The sequence below is a fragment of the Periplaneta americana genome, chromosome 7 (assembly GCF_040183065.1).
Source record: "Periplaneta americana isolate PAMFEO1 chromosome 7, P.americana_PAMFEO1_priV1, whole genome shotgun sequence".
In the NCBI taxonomy this organism is placed as follows: domain Eukaryota; kingdom Metazoa; phylum Arthropoda; class Insecta; order Blattodea; family Blattidae; genus Periplaneta; species Periplaneta americana.
Window position 1 is genome coordinate 150,689,091 of NC_091123.1, and position 27,822 is coordinate 150,716,912.

Consider the following 27,822-nt stretch of genomic DNA (forward strand, 5'->3'; position numbering starts at 1 on the left):
CATAATAGTTATTGTATGTGTTGCGTTGTGGTTACAATTCAAGACTATAGTCAGGTGACTGTAAATAAATATAACATACTTGAGTGTGATAATGCAGGTGGGTAATAGATAGAAATACCATTTCACATTTTAATGGATCTCTTTCGTGTTTAGATTTTTATTACATTGTCAAAAAGAGGAAAAAGCATGGCAGTGACTCCACTAAGTGAGCATAAAGCGTGCTGCAAGAGTGGGGATAACTTTCCATACTGGCGTTCTGTTCTTTCAGATTTAACCTAAAGAAGATAATGAAGACGGAATTATGCTCACGGAGACAGCAATTATAACTAGAATAGCAAAATTATTAGGAATAAGTATTCTTAAGCATACATTTCATGGTGATATTCGGTTTTTGGAGTTAGTACTAATAATTCCATGTAGTCAAACAAAATACATTTTTAGGTTAGGTCTCGTGAATCAGTTGTTTAGTCAAACCAATGAATTTCATATTGCCACACAAAATACCTAACATGTTGGTCCTTTTCTCGCATAGTTTGCCTACGAAAATATGTTACAAATTATTGAATTATTTAGAATAAATAACCTTCCAACAGACAGTAAAGTACAGTAAGTAAATAAGTCATTCGGTATGTAGGATCGTGATTTTACTTCATATGATAACAATTAGCAACACGACAAGATGACAATATTTGCTGTTTAGGAACTGTTCTTACGTGACCCTCAGTATACTACTACTATTATTATTATTATTATTATTATTATTATTATTATTATTGTTATAACTACCACTACTATTACTATAATTACTACTGCTATTACTACTACTTCATTACTGGTTAGTCAACTGTCTGAAGACAGGTCTGAACCTGACAAGTGACACCGATAAGGCACCACTTATGAGGCAACTAGGCCAGGAGTTAATGGGGTAGGGTGGCCAGTTTCTTTCCCCTCTCGTTGCATACATGGCTGATTAGTTGCATGCTACACTAATCAGCCTTCAGATGTATACAATTATTCTTCCTCTGACACATATTCTCAAGTGAGAAGTGAGATGTACTGCCTTACTATTACTACTATAGGCCCACCAACTTCTTATTACTGATTGGAGATGAGGTCGCTACTATCGCTACAAACAGGAAATGTGCAATGAGCTCAGTAATTTGGACTCCAGCCATCAGTAATCGGGACTTGGCTGACCTTACTACAATTATTTATTATTATTATTATTATTATTATTATTATTATTATTGAAACTTTCTGAAATTTGTAGTTGTTAACAAAACACGTTTATAGGCAAGGAATATAGCTGATAAAATTCAATTGTCAGTCTTCACATGATTTTGCAACAGAAAATATTTTTTCGTGTATAATAAAAGCATATTTTTAAGACAAGCATTTCTTTGTTACAGATTCCGAGTTCATCCAGACCACTGATTTCCTGTGGAAAGTTCTTGTGATAACACTAGTCAGCTGTCTGCCACTCTACATACTCAAGTTTTTAAGAAAGAAGTTCTCACCACCGAGTTACTCAAAACTTTCATAAAGTAACACCAAATTTTTCCCTTTGGAAAGATATGCAAGCAAAGATAATGTGATTGTAATTTTTTCTATACAAACAAGCGTTATGATTTTAAAATGTGTAAACTAAACTAGTGTTCAAAGAGTTGTGTATTTATTTACAAGCATTACATTGACATTGTTGTATACAAAGAATATAACCCAGTTAGAAATGTAACAAACGAAACAATATGGTCAAAAAATTCAAGAGACTCACTCTAACATAAGCCAAATTCACTTTTGCTTTGATTCTAACCAACGCGTCTTTGCGGTTTTGACTTTTTACTATTCTTAATAATTGATAAAGTGTCATTAAGAATCCAATCCATTATGAATTTATAAGGATTTTAAACACAGAATTGACTGATTTTTTTCATTGTATAATTTTCTTGATATAAACATATTGAACTCTGGTTTTAAGCTGCTTTGACACTACATGTTCATACGATGTGGTGCTGGAAAATAGAATCTTACACTTTGCTTGCTGTGCTTTGTTCAGTCAGCCTGATAAGAGCTAATAGTCGATAACGTAAGAGGCAGAAGTATGGAGACTACAGATGTAATGTGTTATAGTTTAAAGACATCTGCAAGGTTCGATTGAAATTGCTTTGAAACAATCATGATGCAAAAATCCAAAAATTCACACCATGCTGAACACAGTGAAAGTTGTGAATCATAGCTTACTTTTACAAAAATTTTGTTTTAGAATTCCTATAAACAGATCTATTCCCCGTGCTTCTTTAGTCATTAGAGATGTAACCTAAATCAGAAGTCACTCGATTTTTTTTCTTCACAAAAAAATAAATGAATAAATAAATAAATAAATTGGTGTGTAATTAAATTTCGTACAGAAAAGAGTAGTTCGTCTCTAAAAATATCTGCAGATATTGTCCAACAGCAAAACAATAGGTGGCTTCGCAGGTAGAAAAAAAAATATATCTCAAAGACTTTCACACACTTGTCATAGTTTATCCTCAGCCTATGTTAGGGTTTATTTTTTATTTTAGTTTTCTGATGTTACAATACATGGCCATAGGGCAGTGCTCGGCATTTTATACCTTCAGCTGTTCTACAGTAATCACAGCAAACCTACCTAGATTATTCACCTTGTATGCTAAACCTGCCGATGCAGGTGAACTAGAGGGTGCGGGTTGAGAAATCGCATTTGATTTGTACTAAATGTACTACATTTGCCGGCCACTGCCATAGGATGTGACTCTTATGACATGGGATTAGCATGATGTGACACAAGATTTCCACCTAGGACATCCAGACCCACAATTATTTCTTCTGTACAATGTTAAAGTTGCATGCCTAGCTGTTGTGTAGAAAAAATTATTTTTAAACTATTAACCTTGATTTACGTTGGTAGAGTAAATGGAATAGTAAGGGAAGTAGCAGAAAGTCACTTTACTATCCTTGTGTCAATGACTGAAAATATAGCATAGTACTATAGCAGCACTAAATTTGGAATAGGATAGTGGTATAGTACTGCCTGATAGCAATTCTACTAATCTTCCCCCACCAGGTTTTCTTTTGGCGACAGATTTTGCCACAGGTCTAATGTCTATCCAAGCCAAGAACCGTACTAGACCAAAACAATATGTCACTGACTGATCTGCAATTGGTTGAAAGCTAAAGCCAATATAGTCTCGTAAATATTTCATTATAACTGACTTTTTTACACATATTATGTCGATTCAAATCAGTGCAATATAATTAACCATTATGCTAGATTAAAAGAAACCTATACATTAATGTGCATTTGATCTTTTCTGTTTACTGCAGCATAGTGATAAATTAGTATGGTTCTTGACTTTGCTAAATAGTAGTTCACTGATGTAGATTTGTCGATCTAGTACAGAAGACGAAACTCATTTATTAAACTTTACTGGGAATGTAGGGGGAAAGGAACTGGCCACCTTACCCCATTATCTCTTGGCCTAGTTGCCTCTTAAGTGGTGCCATGTTGGTATCACTTGTGAGGTTAGACCTGTCTTTGAACAGTTGGCTAAACAGCTGGGAATGTGAACATTTGTACAGCATTGTCTTTCACAACACATTCTCTACTCTTTTTTAACCTCTGTTACAAGTCCCCCCATAAGTACTTAATACAGATACTCCATGTCCATGAGTGCCTCCTCTACTTTTGCAATCTCTTACCCATACTCTTCCCTCACTACTTGATTCTTCTGAAACTTCACTTACCGTTTTTAACAATATACTTGTGGAAATTCTTAAAATTGCAACTAAATTATGGTTGATGTAAATTATACCAAATTCTGTGCAACAATGTAGTGGTTACTCATACAAAGCAAGAGCATCTTATTAGAAGACGTGTATCCTCTAATTTTTCGAAATTCAGGTTTTTCTTACTTTTTCTTGTATTCTAAAAGTCATATTAATCTGCATGATACAAGGAGGCAACTTGGACGTGTGTGCTGGTTAATGAGTCAGAGTCCCAATATATGACTGTGGGGAGCAACTGAATTTTCTGTTCCATTAGTTCTGCATTGTGTGTCCACTCCACCAAAAATACAACAGCAGAGTAGTAAGCTGTGTTAATGATAGATACAACCCTAGTTGCTCACCAATGTAAAGTAAATTTTAATTATAATCTATTAGAAGTTAATATAACAAACTTTTCCTGAAGGACCTTCAGAAAAAATATGAACTAGAATGATATCCTCGCTCTAGGTCGTCCAGTGTTGTTCATTTCATCCAGGTATTATCAACTAAACCTTCCTGACTGATAGTAGGCAGTATTAAGAACTTTATTTTTGAGATTCGTTACTTCTGATAATAGGGTGATACAGTGCATACATTTTATCTATCCTCACTTACACGTGTACAGCTGCAATGTGCACTGCTGCATCGGCAAGAGGTGGAAGATTAAATGTGTGCACTATAGAAGAGAATAGTTAGCACAGTGGAAATTTTGAAGTGGGCTATAAACTGTAAATTTTGCTTAGGTTGCTTCTTTTTCAAGAACTGCGTTCTTTTTACATGCTGTAAATCTAGAACATAACCTCTAGACTTTATATTTGAAGGAAGAAATGCAAAAGTTTTTGTCACCCTTTGCTGAGTTTGAACTTGTGAACCTTGGGTCTACACTAGGGCTAAGCAGAAGTGGGAGGTGAATAGAGGGTAAGAGTTGTCACGTGACAAACACATGGACGGAACTGTTTACAAAAACTTCATCAGAAATAATTATACCCTACACCCCATGTTGGCAACGTCTTGACAATCAGGAGCTAATCACGTAGAAAGGATTGTGGAGAAATTGGATGTTTAACTGGCCAACAAAGACAATGCTATCATATAAAATAGTGCTGCTTATGACTAGCTCTTTTATATTTCGGTATTATGCTAACGAAAGTGTGAGTATATATGCATTGATAATATTTAACTACAGTCACTTCTGAAAACATCAAGTTTCTAAAAAGAAAGAAATATCAAGACCTTGTGTCATTGGTATGGGTTGGATTCTTGTAATGATGCTGACTCTTCTTTGATGTGAGGAATCTTGATTCTAGTGCCATTAACGATTAGTAAGGACTATGAAGAAGATTTTAAAATAAGTAATTACTTTCGTCTTCATTTAAATATATTTATTTTTATAACTTATTTCACTGTAAGCAAACGTAAGTTAAGTCACCTAATCTCAACATTGAGCTTCTGAGCAGCTTCTTGTTCAATCCGTTTATGAATCACATTCACTTCCTCTTGCGTAAGGGTCTTCTCCATGTGCCGGTACACGATGCGGTAACAGTGACTCGTTTGTTGTTTCTTCGGATGAGTAAAATTATCAACCAAAGAGATCTGAAACCATGAGAGACGTCATCAACTTTTTAATGCAACAGAACGCCAAAGAAAAAGATGTAAATATTTTTAGATATGTACATTAAAAGTCTTAAGCATACAAGTTTTATAAACACTTTAAATTCATATTTTATTACATTAAACCTTACAAGATTGTATTAACTACAGTATTTGTTAAATTGAGATTTTGATAGAAGTCGAAATTGTTCCTGATGTCCGAAGCAGTCGCATATTTTACATTAAATTTCTTAACATAGTATTTTTCGAAATACTAAAGAGTCTTCACTACACAGCAGACTTTAGGTTCTGGAAATCTTCTTAGATGTCTAAATAAGCATTTATTTTGCATCATTGAGGATCTTTTGCTTGTTACAAGTTTTATGCTCCATTGCTGACAGTATAGTAAATTTTCGAGATTTAGCACTCATTTTGACTTTAATTTCACTGCCAAAGTTTTAGTTGTACAATTTTCTCTTCATCGTTATTTTATAGCACTTTTTCAGTAGTTCAGATATGTTTTGCTTTGCTGAGATTCTCTGTCTTCATAGAGATGGAGTTCTGTATAATTTTCTTCATTACAAATTTGTCTTGTGTCAGTAAAAGTCTTTCTGTGTGTTATCACAGATAAATGTGTAAGATTAGACTGGGTGTCTGAGGTGGTAGCTCCATGTCACGTATGCGCCTTAATGGTATGTAAAGGGACTACCTTTACAATGTTATTGGTATACTCAGTATATTACTAGAATTGCCACAGAATATATTTCACACCTCGTTATATGATGAATGAGAGAGAGCTTCCATTAAAAAATTGAACAATTTAAGAGGAATTCAATATTACAAAGGGGGTGCAGCCTAAAAAAATAACAAAAATAGGCCGTATTGTCATTTTATGACTTAGGCACAAGTTTGCTGAGTTAGGCAAAAATAGGCCCTTGAAACGTGCATACACAATATGAGAGGCAGATACGAACTCAGGAAAAGGGTCATTACCTAAAATCTGCTGTTTAGTCATCAATGGTGTGCAACCAATTACGAAAGTTTTAGGTCACTTACTAGTGTCGATTTTAGAGATGTTACGTCATAGTTATGATAGCTAGTAGTGAAAGTCTACGCAAATGCAAGTAATTTGTGTTCCAATTGAACAGTAATTTCCGAACTGGAAAAGACTTTCAAAGCAAACAATAATGCTCAACTCTCATGATTTCAGACCCACACAAGCAGTGAAACATGCGTGGCAGGCCTATGTAAATAATCATGTAATATATAGTACGTATACCGATTATAACGAATTTTTTATCATGTTCATTAATAACTTGTGAAAAACCTTTAAAATGGTTTTATTCATAAAATATTTTGTTTCAATGCCTTGTAAATCAACTCGTAATGAAAAATCTCGTAATTTAATATGAATGTTTATGACATTTGATTGCTTCAAATTAAATGTTGCTAAAATAGACACGCTCACTTCATTTTTGGATAATAATCCTCAATCCTACACATCCCCTGCTATTCCAAGACATACAGGAGATGAATAGACCAGCTACAATAAAAAGGCAATATACATTTTCGCTATTGGCTATTTACGATTTTGCTTTAATACCCTAGTAATACTAACAACATGAGTTATTATTTTGATTTTTAATAACAGAACATTCAAACAATTTATGTATTTTAATATTTCTGGGGGAATGCAACAAAATTATGTAAACAAGATAAATGTACATGGTGGCTATATGAAACCTTCACAATTTCAAATGTAAATAAATTATTGAGACATGATATCAGGGATGTGGTTTTCTACATGCTAATCAGAAACTCTCAAAGTTTTTATGGGAATATTGTTGGATTGTTGAAATGAATTTTTTGGTTGCAGGTGTGAATTTTGATGAAATTTGACAGTGAAGGAGATGTAGACATTTCAGGAGATGGAGTAATGTGTATCCTGGTTTATTGAGAGATGATCAGATACATAGGTGCAACATTACGTCTGGACCCAATATGGAAGAGAAAAGGACTTTGTGGGCAGTCGAACGTGGCAAGTTCAATTCCCTGGCAGCACCGCGAATGGACTTACTAGGGCTTACTGATCATGTCTTGATAAACCAGGATACACATTGTGCCATCTCCTGAGGTGTCCACATCTCCTTCACTGTCAGATTTCACCAAAATTCACACCTGCAACCAAGAAACGCATTTTAGCAATCCAACAAAATTCCCATAAAAACTTTTACAGTTTCTGATTAACATACAGAAAACCGCATCCACATATCATGTCTAAATAATTTATTATTTGCATCTGAAGTTGTAAAGGTTCCATGTGGACACCCAGTACTTCAATATATTTGTTGCACAAAAAGTAGATAGCTACTACGGATATGAGAAATATTTGGATATTCTCAATCCTGCATATCATTTGCGATCTTAATTACATTTGACATTATGTGCAAGTAGCTTGCATCATAATAATTTCAACTTCCAGTATTTGTTAATCTGGGAAATTACAAAGTTTTGTAAACATTATAATTTCCCGTCAGATGAAATTCATTTACAAGAAAATTCTTAAGAAATCAAAAATATCTGTACTGGACGAAACATGAACTTCCTATCCTTCTCCTCTTTCCACATTCAGATCTTCAAACATGTATCATGTAGTACTGGATATCTCAATCATATTGGCCTGAATCTAGTACGACTTTGAATATAATACGCCCCTAAGTTCTCAGATGTTCTGTACGGAAAAATATATATCATCTTGATATAACATGACCTGTGTTTTTAAAATTGCTGTAGAAGGAAAAAAACTTACAAATATAAACCTATTTTAAGTTTTAGGTCCAGTCTTGTAGCAACATCCTCTTCTGATTATCATTCCCAGTTTTCATCATCGTTATCATCCTCATCCTCTTCCTCCTTTTATCATCTCATCTTCTGAACTACAACTAGATTCTCCTTCAAACTGGTAATCCTCCCACAAAATACGATGAAAGAGTAATGGAACGGAGAAAAATTCTCTCTGGCGCCGGGGTTTGAACCCGGGTTTTCAGCTCTACGTGCTGATGCTTTATCCAGTAAGCCACACTGGAAACCCACCCCGGCGTCGGACAGAATCGTCTCAGTTTTAAGTTCCAACTCTTGGGTTCCCTCTAATGGCCGCCCTCTGCACTATGTCATAGATGTCTATGAACGTAGGACTGAAGTCCACACATGTGCTGAGGTGCACTAAATATATATGAGTGACTAGTTGCCCGGGATCCGACGGAATAAGCACCGTCTTAAATCACGAAGTGATTTACGCATATCATATATATTATTTAATGTACCAAGGTACATATGATATTTCCATGCAGATATTCTGCGTCATCATACGATGATACGGGTTCAAATCCCGGCGCCGGAGAGAATTTTTCTCCGTTCCATTACTCTTTCATCATATGATGACGCAGAATATCTGCATGGAAATATCATATGTACTTTGGTACATTAAATAATATATACTCCCACAAAATGTCAACCTCACTGGTAATCCTAATCCATCCACTAGGCCAGCAACTGCATTTTGTTTTTTCAGTTTGCCTGTTGGAGTCAGAGCATGGTCTTGCATTATTCTTTACAACATTACAATGTGTAAGGTTTTCACATGACTATTTTTATACAGTGTACTATATTCAGGCCAATGTAATATTGCACGTTCTTCTCAAATTTTGGAATATCACAATATTCAGTGTTTTGTTTTTCAGCAAGAAATGTCAATGGTTAAAGTTAATAAAAAATTAACTGCAGTCATTTGAAAAGCAGCAATCACTGATAATTGTAAATCCTCGGATTTAATTAATGAACGTCTAAAGATAAGTAATCTCGGAAATCGACCACTACATCTTCGAATATGAAGCTAAAAATACTCCATTTCTAGTTCAATCAGCGTGAAAAGCATTTCAAGTATGTGCGTGTATTACTGGATGTTTAAGAAAGAACAGTAAACACTTTGATAGAAAAGCCGAGAAACATCTGCTCTATAAAAAGATAAGCAGATTTTTTCAGCATACCCAGTATTTACACCTTAGCTTCGCCACTGGTATTAGGCAGATTACTGATTAATCAGTCATGTTTTATATGATCTTCAATTCGTATAGTTGCTAATAAGGAATAATGTTGCTTTACTTCCTTCCTGGAGAAAGTTATACTAAGGATTCTATCATTCTTAACCAGATTTGAACCATCAAATCATGGATCCAACAGCTATACCATCAGAAATGACGCCATTATACATATAAAGTGCTCGTCAAGCGTGAACTACATCAAAGAGTAAAAAAGTTGAAGTGTAATTTATAATGTAAGAAAAATAAATATTCGTACCAGAAAGATATTAATCTTATCATTGTCATACTTTGTGAACACCATATATTTAACTCTCAAAACTTTTTTTGAGATACTATTGGTTTAATAAATTTGTCTTACTTGATATGTATATATATTTTTTAACTTACTTATGATTAACTTTCAGTTGATCCTGAACACATGTACACTCCTCCTACCTGTTCCACAATGTCTCCTCCTATGTCTCGTACAAGATCATAAAAGTCATTGGATGAATAAGAACTATCCTTCGGCAACCAAAAGCTGATGTCATTGATGCACTGAGGATACACACTTGTTAACTGTAAGTACAAATAATCGCCTGTAAGATATATATGTGGTATAATTTCTCACATTATGTGTTGCGAGAAAATAGGAGGGGGAGAAATGGAAACTTGGTAATAATATCTGCTGTAATAGCAATCACTTTGCTTCAGTTTTTGTTTTATTGATATAAATATTCTGAGATATGCTCTGAAATTTCAAATAGGTATTATATTGTCATTTTTTCTTACAAAAAATTATCTCTAGAACAGGCTATGGAGGCAGTAGCACTAGGCACGTACAATATTCTACTTGCTTGCTGCCTCTACTTGGTACTCATTTCTATTGGAATCGACCTTAGAGCCATAGTACAGCCTGAAGATTAAGTCAATTGGAAAAACCCAAGACTTCATCAGGGATCAAACCCACAGAATGCTTTAACCACTACATTATCGCTTACCCCCCATATTTCCTTACAGCCTGGAATATTTATAACATAATTATTTGTTCTGAAAGTTGATAAACTCCTGCACTTTCAGACATTTCACTTTTACTGTCAGTTTTTGACGTACAGTGAAACCTGCCTATGCGGTCACTTCATTTAAACGGCCACCTGGCCAAAAGGCCAATTTTCTCTGGAACCAACTGGATTTCCCATAAGATCAATACAAATTCTCTCTCTAATTAGTGGCCACCTCATGCGCCGGCCAGCGGCTGGGGTCAATTTGGATTGAAACCTGACTATAACGATCACTGTCCAACAAAAAATATTTTCACATATACTATCTGACCTATTTTTTCGATGGTTAGAGGACAGGAGACAATAGCTAAGTGTACAGCAGTACACCCTCCATATCTTGGGGTTAGTTGGTTACTGTTTTATGACTCTTTTGTCACTTTCCACTCCGACCCTGCACAGCTACAAATTCTTACTCGTTTTTTAAATATTGAAACACGGACTTTTTCTATCGAAAATGTCACAGTATGTTTTAGGTAGTTAACCATTCGAATTTTTTTTTTCTCTTCTTTCTAGCTTTCTCTATATGAACCAGCTTTTACGAATTTTTCTTCTTTTCATTCACTTGATTCAGAGGAACTGTGAAGTTAGTTTGAGAGAGAAATCATGTCTAACAATAAATCTAGAGTGGTGTTAAGTTTAGAGGTGAGACGAAAAATGATTGAAGGAAGTGAGAAGGGAACATCTGCGAGAAAAATTGCAGAAATATTCAAATGTGGAAGGACACAAATAAACGGTATAATTAAGAATAAAGATGAAATATTAAGAGAATGGGAGGAAGAAAGAATCTGTGTTTAGTAATGTGAATGATTTCGTTTACGAATGGTTCAAGTGTGCGAGTGCGAAGAAATTGGCAATAAGTGGGCTTATGATTCAAGAGAAAGCTCTTGAAATTGCCAAAGAACTCAATGTAAGAAATTTTGTTGCTAGTAATGGGTGGTTAGACTGCTTTAGAAAACGGTATAACATTGCATTTCATTCTGTGTCTGGTGAAGGAGGTGACATTGCAACCAATGTTATTGAAAAATGGAAAAAATAGACTGCCTTCAATTCATGCGGAATATGAACTCAAGACATTTACAATGTTGACGAAACAGGTTTTTCTTCAGGGCCGTTCCTAACAAAACTTAAGTTTTAAGAAAAAATAGTATAAAGGGGGGAAGTTGGCAAAAGACAGAATAACCCTGCTCTTTTGTTTTATTGCTGCAGGAGAAAAAGAACCACTCTTAATGATAGGGAAATAATTAAAACCGAGATGTTTGAAAAATATTGACATGGGCTTATTGGAGGTGAAGTGGACTACCAACAATAAAGCTTGGATGACATCATCATTGTTTGAGAATTAGCTATGCTATTTCAATTCTAAGATTAAACGACAAAATCGCAATGTGATCCGTGAAATTGATGTTTTTTTCCTCCAAATACAACATCACACCTTCAGCACCTTGATCAAGGTATTATCCAGTCATTTAAACTGAGGTACCGCAAGCGAGTTTTGAAAAGGCTAGTTGCAAGAATGAAAGAGGCTGACATTAATATGCATGATTGTTGTACGCGCACAGTCCTAAAAAGTCAGTGAAATTCAGTATTTTCATGCTGATTTATAAAAAAACTGCAACCTTAATCCAGCGGCCACCTGATAAAACGGCCATTTTACAAGGTAACTTCAGATGGCCGCTTTAGACAGGTTTCACTGTATTTAAAAATACTACATACAAAATATCATATTATAGAAGACAAAACAGTTCTACAGTTTCCCTTACGTAATAATAATAGTTTATTGCAAAACAACAACCTGAATTTACAGGTCTGATTGGTGTAGTATGTAGCTAGCCGCTGATATATGCAATGGAGGGAGAAGGAACTGGCCACCCTACCCAATTATCTCCTGGCTTAGTTGCCTCATAAGTGGTGCCTTATTGATATCACTTGTGAGGATCAAATCTATCTTCGGACAGTTGACTAAACAACAATATTAATTCTATGGCAGCTACTGTTAAAAGCGAGGCCGTGAAATTCATAAACAGTAATTTTTATTTTATTTTATTGGGTTATTTTACGACGCTGTATCAACATCTAGGTTATTTAACGTCTGAATGAAATGAAGGTGATAATGCCAGTGAAATGAGTCCGGGGTCCAGCGCCGAAAGTTACCCTGCATTTGCTCGTATTGGGTTGAGGGAAAACCCCAGAAAAAACCTCAACCAGGTAACTTGCCCCAACCGGGATTCGAACCCGGGCCACCTGGTTTTGCGGCCAGACGCGCTGACCGTTACTCCACAGGTGTGGACAACAATAATTTTTTCCGAAAGTCCACATATACATATAATGAATGGTGTGAAGAGCCAAATTCTAGTTGTTGGACTAGTAGTGCATCAGAATATAATAATTTTTAGTTTAGGCTGAATTCATTTATGATAATATGAAGAACTGTAATAAAGTTTTTTTTAAGTACGTGCATAACAAATCGGTGTCACTAAGATGACACTACTCTGTCATGTTTCTCACTTTTCGCAAAAATTCAATTCTTTATCGTGTTGCGAATTACATTCCCGTTAATTTTCTAGAACTATAATTCAAAAGATATACATAAGTAAATTAAATTATTTATTGTATATCCAAATACGAAGATAAACTTTCGATTTTTGAATTGCATACATCCCAAAAATAACTAAATTGCACAATTTTTTGAAAGGCATGTTGGTCCGACAAGTTAACAAATTTAAAGAAATAAATATCAAAAGACAGTTATTGAAGGACTTTTGATATTTATTTCTTTAAATTGCACAAATAAAGTAGACTGTCACTAATTTTGTACAATTTCATTTAAAATATCTAACAATATGTAGCCTATATTGTAATCATTTCTAAGATTTCCCATTTATGAAAATCAGTATTTAAAAGTAATATAGCCACCAGCATACCTCAGTCGGCTAAGGTGCTTGCCTGCCGATCTGGAGTTGCGCTCGGACGAGCAGTTTAATTCCCACTTGGTCTGATGATCTGGTTGGGTTTTTTCCGAGGTTTTCCCCAACCATGCGGCGAATGTCAGGTAATCTATAGCGAATCCTCGACCTATCTCGCCAAATATCTCGATATCACTAATCCCAACGACACTAAATAACCTAGTAGTTGATACAGCATCATTAAATAACCAACTAAAAAAAAAGTTATATAAATGTTTAAAAAATAACTAGTGTTTTATAATGGGATTCTGCTACCATGGTTGTCTAGTGGCTAGAGCCCTGGACTTATAATCCTGTGTACTGGGTTCGACCCACGATTACCCCATTTTATAACTTAAGACCTATGGTGCACTATGGGCGACGACACTGTCAGTAAAATGGTTTACACAAAAGTCCCCCATTAGTAAAAATAATCTAAGTTCTTATCTTTTCAAATAACCTGCAGTAGTCAGATCATTGTAAAGCATATGGAAATTTATCTATGCATAACAAGGGCAGTTCAAAACCAGTAACGCATAATCCTTTAAGATCGAGCAACCATTTCTGCTACATGCCTGTACATAATCTCTTGTATTGGAGATGATAAGAACTGAAGAGTGAAATCATAAAGAAAAGTACAAATAATTTATTTATCTTCATAATAATCACTTTCCCTTCAAGTATCATTTTTTGTTCAATATAAATAATTTGTGAATTTATTGTCAGGTCATGGCTCACATGAGTCTTGAGTAGAACCTAAGACAACAGCAGTTACACTCTCGTGTCTTCATGATTAAAATTCACCTTAAAATTACACACAGATATAGTATGTTCCTGTAATCAGGCGCAAATTTTAATGAGTGGATTTTAAAATGGAGTGTAAGAAAGGAAATTCACATTAATCTCTTTGTGCTTTCAGACGAGGCTTGGTTTCATCTTCACGTTTATATAAATATCCAAAACAGCAGCAAAAATACCCAACCTCCATCATGACATGAAATTAGGAGTATGGTGCATTATGAGTGGTGAGAGATGACGACCTATTTTTTAACAAACCATTATTGCCCTAAGGTATGTGGAAATTATTTTGCGTCCATTTTGAATTAAGAAAGAAGGCGCATACTTTTGCCTTTTTTCCAATAGGATTGTGCGACAATACATGCAGCTTACTCAGCACTGTATAGAGACAGATAGATCACATCCCCAAAACCACTTTCTGAGTGTGAGGGATGCTGAAAAAATTGTATTTCCGTGAAAATCTCGAGATATGATATGATATGATATATCATATGGTCCACACCTGTGGAGTAATGGTCAGCGCGTCTGACTGCGAAACCAGGTGGCCCGGGTTCGAATCCCGGTCGGGGCAAGTTACCTGGTTGAGGTTTTTCCCGGGGTTTTCCCTCAACCCAATACGAGCAAATGCTGGGTAACTTTCGGTGCTGGACCCTGGACTCATTTCACCGGCATTATCACCTTCATATCATTCAGACGCTAAATAACCTAGATGTTGATACAGCATCGTAAAATAACCCAATAAAAAAAAAAAGTCCCGCGCAGTGGCGTCGCGGTCTAAGGCATCCTGCCTAGGACTCGCGTTATGGAATGCACGCTGGTTCGAGTCCTCATGGGGGAAGAAATTTTCTCATGAAATTTCGGCCAGTGTATGGGACTGGTGCCCACCCAGCATCGTGATGCACTTGGGGAGCTACGATAGGTAGCAAAATCCGGTTGCGAATGCCAGCTATAACGGCTGGGGGGATCATCGTGCTAACCACACGATACCTCCATTCTGGTTGGATGATCGTCCACCTCTGCTTCGACATGTGGGCGTGAGGCCAGCAGCCGGCTGGTCGGTCTAGGCCCTTTATGGGCTGTAGCGCCACGGATTTAAAAAAAAAATACATATATATAATATGATATATGATATGATATGATATGATATGATATGATATGATATGATATGATATGATTTATTGTCTTCAAGCTAACATCCAAATGGTGATGGCCCTTCACATTTCTGTATTCAAGGACTCACCATCATTATTTACAGATTTCTTTACTATACCATCCAGTTCTCAAAATTACATTCCTGCTCATAACTTGAACCAGTTATTCATCCTCATACAATATTATCCTTAACACCACATCCTATAACACCCTACCACAGTGATAAACCACACAGCAACACACTTCCAACCCTACCTATTCTGACGACCATCCTCCAAATTCATCTAATATTTGACGAAATATTTCCCCTTTACACCAAAGTAGATTACTATCCTCTCTTACACATAATAATAATAATAATCACCACAACGAGTTCTACTCACTATTATTGTTCTTGGTCCATTCTCAGTTCAGCTCAATTATTTTCTCTCGTTTCCAGACATACATAACACTTGACTCGCAAAACACTTCTCCAAGTAACCTTCTTGGCACTCCTAATACCTTCACTCTTTGCCCATTAACCTTGAACCCTTCACACCAATTCCTTAAGTCGAAATGCTTATTTTTTAACGCTCTTATCTTCTCCTTCTCACCAGTTCCCCTCCCCAGCTCCCCCTTCTTCTTCAGCTCCTTCACTCTTTTCGGTATTGCCCCTAACAGCTGTTTGCTTCGACTTTGCTGTGTTTGCACTTCGCTAGCTGATCCGCATACTTACTTATTCTTCGATGTCACACTCCGCTTACCATTACCTGACGTCATTAGCTTCTTCCCTCCTTCATTCGACCCCGTGCATGCTTTCTCGCTGTCTGCCATCACTGATGCTGACACCGCATTCAATATACACCCGACTGTTGCCCCTCCTGAACTGCCACATAACTCTTCGCATTCCAATACCCTACTCATAAATCTCGAAATATATTTTTTCCAACGTCACAGTATTTCCTCTTTATACTTCGTGGTACAATGAAAAAGTGAAATGTTCAATAATGTTTTACTTTTCTTATCCAATAACCTATAAAGATCGACAACAACATAAGTGTTTTCCATTCTATGACATACCTTGTACCTGATGCTGTCATTTGGATCTTTGTTGTCAAACTGTGAAAGGAATCCTGTATCTGTGCTCCAGAAAAGTCGAATATCAGGTATATCATAAAGACACATGGCGAGGCGTTCTAAACCCAGGCCAAAAGCCCAGCCAATCCTATCGTGTGCGCCTGCTGCAGAACACAAAAATATGAATCAGCAGTACAGCGCATTTTATGTCTGTAACAATGTGGTAGCTTCAATTAATAGTAATCCACTTAAATATTTAATGCATATATTTTATCCTTACTTTCTTCAGAAAACTTAATCTGTACGTACTGAGCTGAGTATTATGTCTACCTAACCTATAAATTTACACTACATGAGATTTTCTCTCACACTTTTTTAAACATTAACTTAAATTTCTTTAGTGACAAACACCAGACAGTTCATCTCTCGTCTAGTTACTTTTTAACTTTGGTAAATAATTTGATAGTTTTAAAAGTTACGCATTTCACGTAGTATGATTGTAATGACGATTTAATTACGTCTTTACGTCAAGTGTAAGATTTTCTCTCACTGCACAACCAATGGGGTTCAGTTTCTGTAAGTGCCAGGCCTCACTTTATACTATAGGTCTATCTGCAAAATGTTGATTGTCTCTTGTGCATGTTTATACACCTATAATTTAGATTAGTGGTGAATAACCCATGGTCCACATGCTACATGTTACCGTCAGTAACTTATTGTATGTTTGTCACAGCCCAGTAGTGTCAATCTAAAAATTAAATATTATTATTTTGACAATTAGAAGTTCATGTAAATTTCACGTAACATACTAATATTAACAATAACAATAATAACACACTAATAATAAATAAATCAATAAATCGATTTGATTAATTTTTATTGATTCAGAAATGTATAATTAATGTGAAAAATTATTACACAGCAATTAAGAGTTCAAAATCATGCTGAATAATAATGTTGGCAATGTCGTAGTGATGAAAATAAATACTTTGAGAGAAATTCTCATGTGCGAACACTCTTGCAAGTTGTATTCTAGTGACCTATCCTACAGGCTACAATAAAATTAATCCTCACCATTGTCAACAATTTTTTGCTCCATAACACCACAACCTAGAAGTTCCATCCAGTTATCACGATATAGCACCTCCAGTTCCCAGGATGGATGAGTGAATGGAAAGTATGCATCCAGCCAACGATATTTCACTTCTAATGAGAAGAGAGAAAAAAATGGGGAGATTAGTACTCAGTCATGTATGACAGAGGATGAACTTGGAAGTTCTTTAAAACCAAAGACTGGCACATCTGTAATACTGGTTGATATAGCCTATCTGTTATGCGTTTCATGCACAAATTGACGTTGGAAATCCCTCTGAAACGAAGGTACCCAACTTAATACATAAAAGTAAGCTGAGACCTTTCATATAATACGGCATTATTACCAGAAGCACTTTTCAATGATAATGCAATTATAAAATTGTCGGCTTTTAAACACAATGAGAAAGCATTAAGTCACCCAGCATTAATACTTTAACCTAAGTTAATCCATTATAAATTAATGTGCCTACCAGTATTTTATATCCATTTATTTATACACGCTTTAACATCTATATGGTCATATAGCATTGTAGTATCTTTGAATATACCAGTAGGCCGTTGAATGTTATTGAGTTTCTGTTTTTATTGTGTGTTAGAAATGACTTGTGTTCATGTAGCTGATTTAGGTTTTATTATTAATCTTTAATGTTTATGATATTGGTGATTAAAGTGGTTATGAATCATGGTATGTAAATTTCCAATTCGGCATTTGCCTTTGTGATTGAGGGAAACCATGAAAAACCACAGTCAGATTGACTGACTGCGGGGTTTGAACCCGAGATCTCCCGAATGTGAGTCTCAAACATTACCATCTGAGCCACCTCGCTCGGTTTTTTTTTGTCGCTATTACGCCTATTTAACTTTATGATCCATAAATCTATCGCCAACCAACGTTTATCAAACTTTTTGCATTATTACACTTGGTCGTGCACTGTGTTATTCTTTAACAGCTGTACTATTATGGAGCCAAACTTCAATATGGGTAATTACCACTTAACTTGCAATAGCTTACTACAGCAAGGTTTGTGACAAGGTTTGAGACGGCTTGATGAGTTAGCTAAGAAGTGACAGGCCGAGATCTGCGAAAAATAGGCTCGAAATTTGTACAGGTAGCAATGATTTTATGACACTTCTCTTGTGCCGTCAATGGTTCTTATCCCTGTTCAAGTTTCAACTTAATGGAAAGGTGAGCTAGTAAGATAAGTACTTATTGACATAAGCTTCAATTTAACACACCACTCATGTGTTGGCATACAATAGTTCTATATAGGCCCTATATTAACGATTGATTACGAACTACGTGGTTTGAGGGAAAATGGCATAAGTGAACAGCGACTAGGCCCTAGTACTCAATATTAGACAATGTACCTATGTATGTATATATTTTCAAGGTTTGTATCCTAAAGTAAAATAGCCACATCTGAACTTGATTTGATGTTCGTATTAGAGTACATACTACATACCTTGGCCAAATAAATTTTGTGCCAGTGCAACAAGAGTAGATTTTACTTCATCTTCCATTATTTTACTTGCTTCCACTGTGTGTGACTCCTGTTTTTCAGCAGTTCTGACACCTCCTTTCTCGAATACAGCCATATTATCACCATTGTCAAACGATCTGAAAACCTATAAGTAGGATTATTTGGGGATGCCCTTATTTGGATATGGAAGTCTTAGATAAAAATGATAAAATCACGGGTCAAATACACTAAACTCACATCGTGTTTACTGCAAAGCCTGACTGCATCAACTTGATGAAAAACAGGATAATGACTAGAGTCTATCTCATCTCTCCTAAATACATCTCCAGCAATTAGGAAATTATTTAGTCCCATGCCTATGAGCTCTGATTGGTGAGCTGTTGTATGTGCTCGCAGAAGATAATCATGATTGATATAATAACAGTCACTTTTCAATCTGCTTGGATGGTCTTGTGGAATTAACAAACTGTCGAAATTTTGAGCAACTGTTACAACTGGATCTAGATTATCGTACACCGAGAAAATAGGATTTCCTGTACGTCCAACAAATTTCTTGTAAAATAAGTTTACAATTCTTTGTTTTAGTAATGACAATGGGTGACACTTTTGTAAATGAAGATTTCTACCAAGATGAGACAAAATTTTGGGAGTAACATTGGTCCATTTATCACGTTGAAACTCTCTACCATTAATCAACACATGGTGAACATCTTCTTCACTTTTTGCAACTGCTGAAGAATATGGTCTTGATCTATTACCCAATATTATAGTTAATCTCCGGAGGTACATTACGCCCATTACACTAACAGATGATGTTACATGTCAGTATTCAGTTTACCCATAACCTCTTTTAAGCCTCGTTCACATTTTTCAAGTAACTTGAATTCAAGTCACGTGATTACAAGTACCTGAATTGAAGTCGCCGTTCAGACATATTCAAGTTATTTTGTTTTCAAGTAGGATAAAATGGCGTCCATGGATGTTGTGCAATTAGGCATTTCTGTAGTAGCAAGTATCCGTGCCAGGGAAATGATAAATATATCGAAGAAATGGAAAACGCGTTGTTCAGTATAGGTTAGGAATTAGATTAGTAAGAGAAATACACGACCACTGACTATTACAAATAAAATAAGTGAAATCTTCAAGCAGATTTAATAATTCTTATCGCAAATGTAATAAAACATAAGCGAGTCTGATTTACCATAATTGAAAATGATTATCTTGAAGCTGTTACAGTTCCCCCACAAAAATCTATCAACCATATTGAACCATGCCAGTTTCGGCGATAAATGTCATCCCTTCAAGCAACTCTCTTCTCTTCTTAATCCCTCTTATCTTCCTCACTTCTTTTCTATCTACAGTGTATTTTTTTTTTTTTTTTCATAGGCTATCTCATCTGTGTCCACGTTAAAATCTCTGTTGTTCAATTCTTCAATGAACTCTTCCTTTCTTTGCAGCTTCCTTTGCATTTCTATTACGAAACTTTGGAGTTTCTATAACCCGCAGGCCTTCGTGAATTTTATGCAACTTCAGAAACTCAAATATTTGATCATTATTTCACTTACTGCTGTTTCCTATTATTTTTACGTTCCCAGTAGAACTGAAAAACAAACAGCTGTTAATTTAAATTCCCGCTCTTTTCTCCTTGAATTCAAGTTATCAAGTGACGTTCACACTTCTTAGAGTTAAGTTAAAACGAATTCAATCAATGGTCAATGCCTTGACGTAGATCAGTAGCATATCGAAATATCGTGGACGATTGGACTATGGCGTTTTTATACTAAAAGTAATGGTTTTGTAATAAAATTAAAATAAACATTGTTGGTAAATTTTAAAAATGAGATCTCTGCATACAAAGAGTGAAAAAGTTAGTAAATCTATCAGAGCTTAATTCAATTGGGAAATACATCTTTGATTGGGAACATCAAAATAAACATGAAACTGTTAATTAAACTATACAATTTTTTTTAAATAACCCTCATACGAGTATTTATCAGAAAAAAAGTATGTAATTGCATATTTCTCTTGCTTTTAGAAAATGTTTCTAAAAATCTCTCTTCAAATAGTAATTTACAGGCAACTCCATCATACATAAATTAATTTTTTCATAAATAAATCAACCTAAAAAGTAAATATTGTAGAGCCAGGGGAGGGGAAGGAACATCAGGCCCCCACTTACCTCCTCAAAAGGCGCTCATGTCTGCTCATTTATTTTTTTTACAGATGGGTCCGAAAGTTTGCACTGCATCCTGAGGCTTATTGTACTTACCACTCCTATTCTGTGAATATTTGTTGCCAAATGGCCATGCTCATACAAATACAGCACACTGTGCTATGGTACTGATGACACAATAATATGTGAATAAATGATGGCGAAATGAGTCTGAGATCCAATGCCGAAAGTTATTCAGCAATTCTGCTTCAGTTTGTAAAGAAAAAATCTCGGGGGGGGGGGGTCCCCAACCAGGATTTGAAACCAGACTTTTAGGACGACCCAGATTCTTCAAAGTAAGACGACAATGGCATAACAATTCGATTTGGAACGTAATAATAGAAGCAAATAAAACGTGTACCGGTAACGGTAAAATATGGGAATTTATACAAAAATATATAATTTTCCCAATTCAAGGAGAAGAGCTATGGAATGTAAGAATGGACAGCTCCATCAGTATGTCTGACTGAAATGACCATGGCAGAAGACAGAGAAACTTGGAAGAAAATTGTGATTGAAGCTAAAAACCTTCTTAGGTTTGATGCACCAGTGATTGATTGATATTATTACATTGCTGGTTAGGAAAATCAGTATTTAAAAGTGACAGACATGATTTTTTTCTTTTAAGTTGGTTATTTAAGAATATGTATCAACTACTACGTTTTTAAGAGTCAATGGAATTGGTGATAGTGAGATGGTATTTGGCGATATGAGGCCGAGGATTCATCCTACATTATCTGACATTCATCTCTGGTTGGAGAAAACTTTGAAAAAACAATTCAACCAGGTATTTAGCCTGAGTAGGAATCGAACTCAAGCCCGAGAGCAGCTCTGAATCAGCTGGGAGTCGCACATGCAGCCTGAGCTATGCTGGTGGCTATTAGTTATTCATAAAGAGATTCTACATTAATTGTCAAGAACTAACATTTAAACCAAAGTGGAAATAATTTATGGGAAATCTCTCTTAAATACTGAAGTCATATTTATAACTGACTGTGAAAAGCAGGTAATTCTTTATCATAAGGAATGTTTCTTCTAGTTGATGGTCTTACTTGGCCTTTTAAACGTGTTTGGTGAGAAACAAATTTTAACTGTAACTGTACTGTTTAAACAATATATACTACTACTCCCTAACCTCGGAAATCTCAGTTTCTTTTTACGTCATTTACGTCCCCTTTCCTTTGTTCTATTTCTATAATCGCTATGGTTACATTTTGAAAGTTAATTCGTATCTAGGTATTTTAAACCATAAATGTGTTGAAAGTCATCTTGAAAACTGCAGCTGTAATTTTATTATCAAGATATCAATATACTTTTTAGAGGAAACTAAAGTTTTTTTTTTTTGCTCTATTTCCGTAATTATGTAATTTTTCACAGCAATTTGTGTGTTGCCTCTGATTGAGGTTTTGGCTGATATGTACATCTATTATCAGGCAGTACACCTCACTTGACGATATGTGTCAGAGAAAGAACAATAACTGTTTGTACAGTATGTATCTGAAGTCTGATTAATGTACACGTAGCTAATCGGCGATGTAGGCAATGGAGAGGGTAGGAACTGGCCACCCTACCCCATTATCTGCTGGCCTACTCGCCTCATAAGTGGTGTCTTGTTGATATCACTTGTGAGGTTCAGGCCTGTTTTCAGACAGTTGACTAAACAACAACAATTTGTGTGTGTGTTTGTGACACTATGTCATTTCATTTGTCACTTTAAATTATGCAAAAAAAATAGTTGCAGAAAAATGTATTGAAGCCATTTCCCAGCAAATTGCCGTTTTTTTTTTTTAATAAAGGCCAGTTAATTTTTGCATAAAATATATTTCCAGATTGAATAGCCTTATAGGTAATGAATATGAACAAAACCTGTCCAAAGTTTAGGAGAATTTAGCTACTACTGTGCATAGACACAGAATATTGAAACTGTATTTTCATGAAAGACTCGAAATCAAGTTATTGCAGCATCACAATATTTTCTTGTTATACTAATGAGAAATTAAAAATTGTATCCTATTCAAATGCCATAGAACCTAAACGAACTTGTAAAAACGAAGATCTTCAATAAAATGAAAATATTAAATCATTCTGGAGTGAGAAATGAGTTAACACTCTAAACTCGAAGTTCATGATGTCAGTGACAATGACGAAAATGAAAACAGGTGATTTACTCTATCAAGAGCATGAATTATTTAGTAGTGTTGTCTATGAAATATTTTAGTCAATAGTGCATGTAGTCAGGCATTTCCAACAGCTGGCTCTCTGACGTCATATGTCTCTACTCTCGTGCTCTTCGAGAGGGGAAGCCTAGATGAAAGAGCAAAGTAAGGGGATGGCAGTGGAAGGGATGGAGATGTTTAAATAATAGCAGAGGCACAGCATTATCTTCCGTCATGTGCTCTACCAGATCTGCTCTGAGAGGGGAAACAGGCTGGCCAGTTGGAAATGACTAGTGTAGGTTATGTTATACAGTTACTCAGGCGAAATATTAAAATGTGTCTACTGCAGCCAAATTTAAAGTCACTTCATTGCTTAGGCCTATTCCACATAAGTATAGAGTAATAATTTAAAAGCTTTAAATAAACGTTCTTGTAGTGTAGAGTAGTTATAGTTTCCTAATTCCTATTCCACGAAATATTATACAAATCTTCTATAAGATGAACAGCTGAGCTGCTTGCCACTAGCATCCTTTTTGTCTTGTTAATGAGTGTGCCTCCACTCACTGATTATGGGAACAAATAATTTTTCCAATGGAAATGAAACAGTAAAATGAACTAAGAGGATGCTTTCTTTTCAACATTTCTGGCACTGCTTTAAGAAATGAGTAGCTTAATATCAAAGGCGGACATCTGACCTTCAGATCAAAATTTAGATAATGTGGATTCTTATACATTTTTTCATGCTCTTTTAAGTTATGGTGAAACTATATGCAAATTCTAACACTACATTTATAAAAATAAATAGTGTTAAAATATTACAAAGAACACTGTGAAACAAAAAAGTGCCTCTAGATCAAAACTATGGAGACCACAGATGTCCGTCTTTGATATTAAACTACTCAAATGCATAACTATGAAATTGAATCCAAGCGCCATCCAAAAACATGACAGAGATTAGGATCAATTTCGTCATGCATCTTAGAACTGAAAAATGTAAAAATAAAAGAAGAGTTACTTATGTTTTAAGTGCCAATCAAGTCCTAAGTGGAGACAGAATAAGGCCAGTCATGTGCTGGGGAAATCTGGGATTAAGTGTTCAGTTTTCAAAATTTCACTCCACTGCTTACTTTTACTTTCGGTTCTGAAGTGTCCTAATTTTGCTTTAAATGTTCTTTGGATTTTTAATTTCACTTTTTCAAACTTCTAATGTTACTGCAGAGCTGATTGTTTCCAAAATATTTGTACCTTTTTCTTTTGGCAAGAAAGTCAGCATTGTTCATTGCCAGTTACCCCACAATGTAATGGAATCCAGTAAAGAAAATTAATTTTCCTGAATTATGTACGTGCTTTACAAATTGAATTATTTAATTTATTCTCTTAATGTGAAAGTTTTGCTACTGCTTCAATTACTGCTTTTGAATCACATAATAATACTGCCTTATTGAAAAATTTGATATGAGTAAAAAGTTGTTTCAGTGATGTGTTTATGACTCCTAGTTCTCCATCAAAGCATACTTTGTTTGGACCTCAGCCGATGTAAGATAAGAATAATGTGCTAAGAATTCCTGCTCCTGCATTAAATTCTTCATTGAGTAGCAATTCATCAGTGCAAATATGGATCCATTCTTCTTGTGGAAATTTTGTATTGATTGTTTCCAAAGCTAGTTTTTATAGCACTGAGGTCTCTTTCTTCAAAATTGTTTCTAGCAATTCAACATTGTTCGATATTTCTAGTATGCTGAGAGAATAAATCGGTTGATCTAATTTTTTTTACCTTTTTATCAACACTAGTTCATATCTTTTTACGAGAGATGTCACTCTTTGTATAAAACCTTCTTGAGTTTTTAAATTTTGGAGTTTTGAGAGAGTAGAGGTCCAGCAGCTATTTGATAATCTCTCGATTCTTCTCACAAGATTAGACTTCTTTCTTCCCTGTCTTCATAAAGTGAAGCATTGTTTATGACTATCTGCATTGCTGTGATCGGTGTAGTTTCAATTTCTCCTGTATCAGCCTCAGTACTAGTTTATGTATGGTTTCAAGTTTGTATTGAACAAGGAGGGCATGATTAGTCCTTCACTGCTATACTGCATTAGATTTTATCTCTGCCTGCAGATTTTATATATCTTGTAGTAGTGTTTAAAACATCTGTAGAGCTTATGACTTATATATCCCAGTAAAACCATTATTCTAGAACATACGGCAAGAAACATATTTTTAACCAATACCTTTTTTGAGGAGAAAAATTTTGATCTTGTAAATACAGTATTTGTAATTGGTGTTTCATACTTACACTATTAATTTTATTACGATATAATTTACACAGTATGATAAACAAATAGCGAAAATTTGAACAGTAGTTCCAAGCAAAATAGGGGAAAAATGTAATTCCTCGAATTTAAAGACGGGCATTAAATTCGCCTTATTGTATGTCAATGACGACAATATATGAAACTAAGTTCAGCTTAAAAATAATCTTCACGCAAAACAATTATGAAAATATCTTTGATGAATTAAAGGCCTGCAATATTCATACCAATAAAACCAGAAAAGAGGAATGCATTCATTTTGTATGTCTTAACAATACCTATAAAATATATATTTTGTTCAGAATACTGCACAGAATTTTTTAAATCATGAAATCCAAAAAATGACATTTTGACATTCTTACAGCCAGCTGATACCTTTCCTAATTACAATTATGATAACATATATAAGCAGTGTAGCTAGCACAGAAATTGATGGCAGTTCTTTGCTTCAATATCTATAGTGGCATAATCCATATTCCATGCAATGCAGAAGTTTTGATACCCTATCCGTTTCAGGATAAAGCCATGTAATTTTTCTTTGCTCATTAACTTAATCACAATTAACTGTTTTTGTATATATTGTAGATTAAAATGTTTAAATTACAATTTAGTTTTACTGTATGGTTGTATTATTAATTTTTAAAAGTAGGGTTTTGTTGTACACTCTTAGACAAAAAAAAATACCGGGCTCCAGATTCTATGTCCGATTCGGAAGACTTCGGGTGCATTTGTCAGAGCATGATACACATGTGGACAAATTTCTTCTGTCATAAATGTTTCCAACACTCCACTGCCACCACTATGTGATGATTATATAACATGCTTCTTAAAGAGTCGTCTCTCTCGCATAGCATAGTCGGTAGCATTGTGTTCTTGTATCCAAAAGGTTTCCAGTTCGAATCTCAGTCTATACTTTGTTTTTTCATTCTCATTTTTTACTTCTTGTATACTGATAATAACCAATATTGTGAAATATTTAACAGAAAGTTAATATTTACAAAAGGCAAGTTGGATACATAATAGCAATCCTTTCCCTTGTATCTTGTATTTAAAGAGACTAAACGAAATCTTCTCAGATAGGAATAAACAAGCATCATCCTTTTCTTTGTATTAAACAAAATAAAGAAATACATCTCGGAGACCAATAAACAAAAATCAAAATAGACAAATAATTCAATACCGTGTATGTAATCCCTCCGCATCTATAACCGCCTGCATCCTACGGGGTACACGACCTTGAATCGCCTACACAAGAAGCTAGACTGTTACCATGGAGCTATTACAAAGCAGATATGTAAGGCCACTATTTACGAGTGTAGCCAATATCTGGAACACATTGGTTTTGTCTTTAACATTATTCGTCTCGTTTTTGCAATACTGTTAATATTATTATTATTATTATTATTATTATGATTATTATTATTGTGTTTGTAATATTATGAATATTATTATTGTTATTATTCTGGTTGTTGCATTATTATTATTATTACAGCTACTACTACTACTAATACAAATTATAGTAACTGATCAATACTCCTTATGGAGAAGGGAGAAGATCCAAGAACTGAGCATCTATTTTAATTCAAGGGTAATTAGGAAGAAGTCTCCGATATTACTTAATGTTTTTGTTTCATTTTTTAACTAATCCAAACTCCTGTGCACGTTAATAAATGTATCATTTGTTTCTAGCTAGAGAAAAAATAAAACGAAACAAATACATATACGAAGGCGGATACGAACCCGGGTTTTCTGCGTGTGAAGTCAGAGTTTTACCACGGAGCTATGACACACACACAGTTCAAATCGTTGTTTGCCGATATAAGAGTATGTTCTTGGATCTTGCTGGTTTCGTCCTTACTACTCTGATCTCAGTCTTGTGTATCAGGCACACAGCCGAACGGAACTTAGACAAATTTACGCTTCAAGAGTCCGGTCATTTTTTTGTCTAAGAGTGTATCTTTTGTATCAGGAATTATTAAATTATATTATATATTTATTTCACTACTATTATGTAAATCAGTCGATGTAAATGTACTCCACAAAACAGCAATAACCTCTGAAACACATCACATCTTTCACTGGCAGTAAAATGTATTACATATTATGA

The 27,822-nt window shown here is 35.0% G+C and overlaps 2 protein-coding genes across 10 annotated transcripts in view; one reads left to right on the forward strand and one right to left on the reverse strand.

Moving 5' to 3' along the window:
* Nucleotides 1–7,942, forward strand: part of LOC138703586 (probable phospholipid-transporting ATPase IIB) — a 54,793-nt gene extending 46,851 nt beyond the window's left edge. For all 8 annotated transcript variants that reach the window (XM_069831593.1, XM_069831591.1, XM_069831594.1 and 5 more), the window contains one exon: nucleotides 1,410–7,942. In XM_069831593.1, the coding sequence (XP_069687694.1) occupies nucleotides 1,410–1,543 (134 nt within the window). In that variant the 3' untranslated portion in view covers nucleotides 1,544–7,942. The remainder of the gene's footprint in view (nucleotides 1–1,409) is intronic.
* Nucleotides 5,154–20,385, reverse strand: PheRS-m (Phenylalanyl-tRNA synthetase, mitochondrial). Of its 2 annotated transcripts, none has more exons than XM_069831600.1 (6): nucleotides 20,242–20,385; nucleotides 19,023–19,185; nucleotides 17,539–17,670; nucleotides 16,468–16,628; nucleotides 9,912–10,034; nucleotides 5,154–5,379 (listed from the first exon to the last, which is right to left on the reverse strand). In XM_069831600.1, exons 1-6 carry the CDS (start codon nucleotides 20,242–20,244, stop codon nucleotides 5,212–5,214), a joined length of 750 nt encoding a protein of 249 aa, XP_069687701.1. In that variant the 5' UTR covers nucleotides 20,245–20,385; the 3' UTR covers nucleotides 5,154–5,211. The 2 variants fall into 2 exon arrangements, with proteins under 2 accessions (XP_069687701.1, XP_069687700.1); XM_069831599.1 differs by lacking the exon at nucleotides 20,242–20,385 and adding an exon at nucleotides 19,278–20,204.
* Between the last annotated feature and the right edge of the window lie 7,437 nt (nucleotides 20,386–27,822).